Below are 4,532 nucleotides of genomic sequence, written 5' to 3'. Positions count from 1 at the left end.
CATCCATCCATCCATCCATCCATCCATCCATCCATCCATCCATCCATTAGCATGATCACAAATCAACAATCAGTGCATTGCTTCATTTAATTTCATTTATTTATGTATTTAAATTAAGACAATGCATATTAATCAACATGTTAGCAGTAAGCATCAATGTAAATATGCCAGAGGTAGCACAACAGCTAATTTTAATTTGTTGTCCTAAGGCAAGTAAGAACAAGAAACATCCCACAAAACAAAGAGCAGAGATAATACAAACATCACCTATATAACACATAACACAACATGAAATTACAATAAAGTTATGATGCCATAACAAAATCGACAAAGTAATCTCCATATGATTGCACCTCTGCTTACTTTTCAGCCAATGTTTCAAATAATTTTTAAAGCTGGTGCCACAGTTTCTGATATAAACTGGCAGTGAGTCTCACGGCTTCGAGCATCTGATGGACACCATTTGGCTAAATTTTGTCCTGCACCACTGAACATTACAATCTCCTCTGGTCAATGCTCTTGTGTTTACTGTACTACTTGTTTTTTGACTTATAAAATACATTAAAGGAGAATGAGCAAGTAAATTTAAAACTTTAAATATAAGACAAGCATCCATAAAAATATGATAGTTATCAAAATCTAAAATGTACTTATGATGTTACAATAATGGTACTGTAAAAAGCATTTTGTCAAAGATTCAGTGTTTTCTTAAAATGAGACTTTAGGAGCTTCAAAATGGCCTCTGAAGTGTGAGACCATGTAGTATAACAATAAGCTATATGGCTGAATATCATGGCATGCATGTAAGCCTTTGCTGATTCTTTTGTCAGAGAATGTCTTATAGGGTATGTTTAAAGTTTGACAGATTAAGTTTAATTATAAGTGAAATTTTCTTTACATGCTGTCTGAAATTTAGATTACAATCAGAAATTACTCCAAGGTATTCAAATTGTTCATCCACATCTAATGCCTCTCCGCTGACTAACACATTTGGTTTTAATTAGTTGAAAAAAAACTGTTAAAATTATATTTCTATAAATTCATAAAGAGAAATGTAATAATAAATCAATGAAATGAAATATATTTATTTCTTGTTCTGCTGTCCTCAAATCTCTCAAGCAGTGGAGGAAAAGAGCAGCTGGTTTAATCCTATTTTTTAAGATGATTCCGCACCTTCAGCACCTGATATAAAAGACCCAGTCAGTCTCTGTGTTAATAAAATAACTCATCCATCTCTTGAGCTTTATTCAGACTTTTGTGATGCTAGACAGGCTCTCTTGTAAGACTTAAATACAGGTTTAATGTCTGAAAAGTAGTTTCCTGTCTCTCTTAATTTGTTTTCACATGGGAGGAGTTTGTAAAAATTGTCTGACGAAACTCCCTTAGGGCATTATCGTTAATGGAAACTCTAATCGGTCTGTTTTGACCTTGCAGCCAACCATTGGAATCTGTGTGTGGGGGATTTTCAGGAAATAAGAGACAACCCTAATACTTTGATAGAATAGCAATATTTTCTGGGACCTTGAACACATCTTAGTGCCTTTAATTTTACTGCATACCTTTTTTCCACCTTGTATATACTCAGCTGGGTTGAGTCTGCTGAACACAAACAATTGTTATTCTGCTTATTTCTATGGTTTTCTGTGACAACAAATTTTTTTATTCTGTTGCACAAGTGGGTGAACGTATTGCTGAATTGTGAGAGGCCAGGACCATCAGAGGATTGAGGGGGCTAAAAAAAAAATCTAGTGATTTGTCCTGCAAAAATCTGTAATTCTCCCACACGTCTGGTTTTATCATTTCTAAGGCACACATGTGCAAAATAAGACAAGGTTTGTTCTGCCCATTTTTACAGTATTCACATGAGAACTAGCTTTACTTCTCTTAAGCAGAAATTAATATCAAGTTTTTAGGGTTAAAAGTTGAGCTGATAAAGACTGAAGAGCAAAATGTTGCAAAAAATGTCCAAATATTGAACATTTTAACAAAAAGTTGGTCTAAATTATCTGCTAAAGCTGTTTATTCACACTCAGGTATAAGCTCATATTCTGACAACTACGTTCAGTTTGTTAAAAACTGGGGGAAAAAAGACCCAGAAAGTGCCTTTAAATGTGTGGGTGCGTTTACTCACCCATGTGCAGCATCAGCTTCAGCTGCTCTGTTAACAGCTCGGAGTCGGGGCTCTGCACGGTGATGGAGAAGGGCTGGCCCCGGCGCACGATCAGGCGCTCCCGATCGATGTCTAGGGTGCGGTGAGCCACGTTGTTCTCATGACTTCTCAGGTCCACGTTGACAATGAAACCTGATGAGAAACAGGCAGAGCTGAAACTGAATCACAAGGTCATTGTGTTGAATGGTTCTTCTTAAAACAAATGTTTTTTCAAACATACAAATAAATCTACTGAACCTAAATAATAAAAACATGAGGTTCACTGTTGCAAGTTGCAGATTAGACCTCTGCAAAGACAAATCCAAGATGTTTTGCACCCAGATGTCGTTCTTTTCTCCTTTTTCCAGGAGAAAAGAGTCGTGTGAAACTCTGTTCAGCACAGATTGCTGATTTTTGTTATCTGTCCTATTTTCTGGATAAATTTTAAAGCTACTCTTTTCAAAATATGACATCTAACATAAAGTTTATCCTGAACTTTATAAACGATAATATATTTATATAAAATTCTTAAAGATGATGATGACCGTTAAACCGGCACCTGAGCCCCAATCACCCTACCTACTTTCTTCACAGTCAGTTTGGTTGAAGACAGAATCAAACTCGAGTTCAGTTCAGCCCAAACAGGAATCTGAGCGAGATCATTTATTTAGCTGATGTTCATCAGAGTCAACTCTTACAGCTCCTCCTGGTTGTGTTGCAGGAACAGGGCTGGGTTCTTCACACCAAAACGTTGACTCATAAATCAGCCCATCTTCCATTTTTAGGCCCCTCAGAGACGAAGAATATTTGTGAAAACACAGAGATGGTCACTTACTCTCTCGTTCAGCCATTGCAGGAGTTTTGACTCTGAGTTGCTCCAAGTGTCCTCATGTGTCCAAGTTTCTGAGTATTTATACAGAAGAAGAAGAAGAGTGACCCCCCTCCCTTCACTTCAGTCTCAGACTCACGTCCTCACCTCCCTCTTTGACCTCAGACATCACTTCAAAAGAAGCTGCTCTCCTCTCTGGGTGGGTGTGCATTTACTGAAACTGTTCTCTCCCTGATGAGACACTCATTGGGTGGTGGTGGGGGTGGGGGGGGTTTGATGCTGTAACTCTAAATAAAATAAGTCAAATTTTAAATGGTCTGCTTTGACATTCCCTCTTATCAGACAGACAGGTGTTCAGGGGCCAAAAAGAATGTGAGCCAATTCATCTGATGGTTATTTTTCATACCTGAGAGAACGACAGGTTCTGCTAAACAATCCAAAAACACACCATGACCCAGACTGTCAGAAGGCTCAGGTGCATTTCAACTTTTACAAGAAGTTCATGAGGAGAAAGTTGCAGATGTGCATGTGGAATAAACAGGAAAATGTTGATAACTTGGTCAAATATCTCAAAAAAGAAGTTGCTGTAAGAGTTTGTAAGAGAAAGGACATTCAGTGAGTTTTACACTAAGACCATGTTTTATTGATAAAGAACAAAACTGTAACTATTTGGATCAAAACAAACAAAAAACAACAATATTCTGCACAACCTGCTTGTGCTCAGAGTAAGTGTTGGGGATCAGTCTTCTACCATAATTTGAACTCAGTGCCTGTAAAAGTGACTGGATTATAGCTATTTATGTGTTTTATAAAGTCATTTAGCTGTAGCAGCCATCTTAAAATGTGCTGATTTAAAAAGTCAATCAGTTGTACATAGATGTGCATAAACTGATTATTTCCTGACAAGTTCAATGAAATCTGTCCAGTATTTCAAAACATATTTTACTAACAGACACACAAACATACACAAATCTTTAACCTTATTTTCTTTAATGAAATAACAAGATTATTTTATTGATAGTTCCTGGATATTTTTTAACCATTTATAACAAATGTAACTCTCTTTACAGGTGGTTAATGTTTCTCTATTTGAGGATTTTTTGACCCTCTATGAAGAAACAGAAGGAATTCACTGTAACACTCATGATATGCACATATTTGGTCAAATGCCATAAAGTCAGAAGTAACCAGGATGTTTTGTCAGTGCTAGGTCAAAGAGATTTAAAGGTTTCAAAAAGTATCAAAGTTTCTGCTCAGTAATCCAGCTAAAAATCCAACAAAGTTCAGTCAGGTCATCTGGACAGTTTATTTTTATTTTTTGTAGAGACATTTTGCCCTTCATCCAAAGTACTTCATCAGTCCAGGGAGCCACAACAAATTTAGTCCCACAAGCAGCACACTCACATAGCAGACCAACCCGTTTGCTGGTGATAAGATGGTTTCTGTGGCCCACCCTTCCCCCATCGACTCCTCTCAGGCGTTCATAGACAAAGTGGTTCAAAACATCAAAGTTCATGCTCAATAATCCAGGTTAAAAAATCCAACAAAGTTCAG

At 37.0% G+C, this 4,532-nt stretch overlaps 1 protein-coding gene across 1 annotated transcript in view; it reads right to left on the bottom strand.

The window, feature by feature from the left end:
• Positions 1-3,147, bottom strand: part of LOC119415960 (protein-glutamine gamma-glutamyltransferase 2-like) — a 9,306-nt gene extending 6,159 nt beyond the window's left edge. The window contains exons 1-2 of the mRNA XM_037683130.1: positions 3,126-3,147; positions 2,132-2,302 (exon numbers count right to left, since the gene is read on the bottom strand). Of these exons, the coding sequence (XP_037539058.1) occupies positions 2,132-2,302; positions 3,126-3,147 (193 nt within the window). The remainder of the gene's footprint in view (positions 1-2,131; positions 2,303-3,125) is intronic.
• Between the last annotated feature and the right edge of the window lie 1,385 nt (positions 3,148-4,532).

Source organism: Nematolebias whitei, chromosome 10, assembly GCF_014905685.2.
Source record: "Nematolebias whitei isolate Nwh7 chromosome 10, NemWhi1, whole genome shotgun sequence".
Lineage (NCBI taxonomy): Eukaryota > Metazoa > Chordata > Actinopteri > Cyprinodontiformes > Rivulidae > Nematolebias > Nematolebias whitei.
The sequence above is the reverse complement of the archived record's forward strand: the minus strand, read 5'-3'. Positions and strand labels throughout refer to the sequence as shown.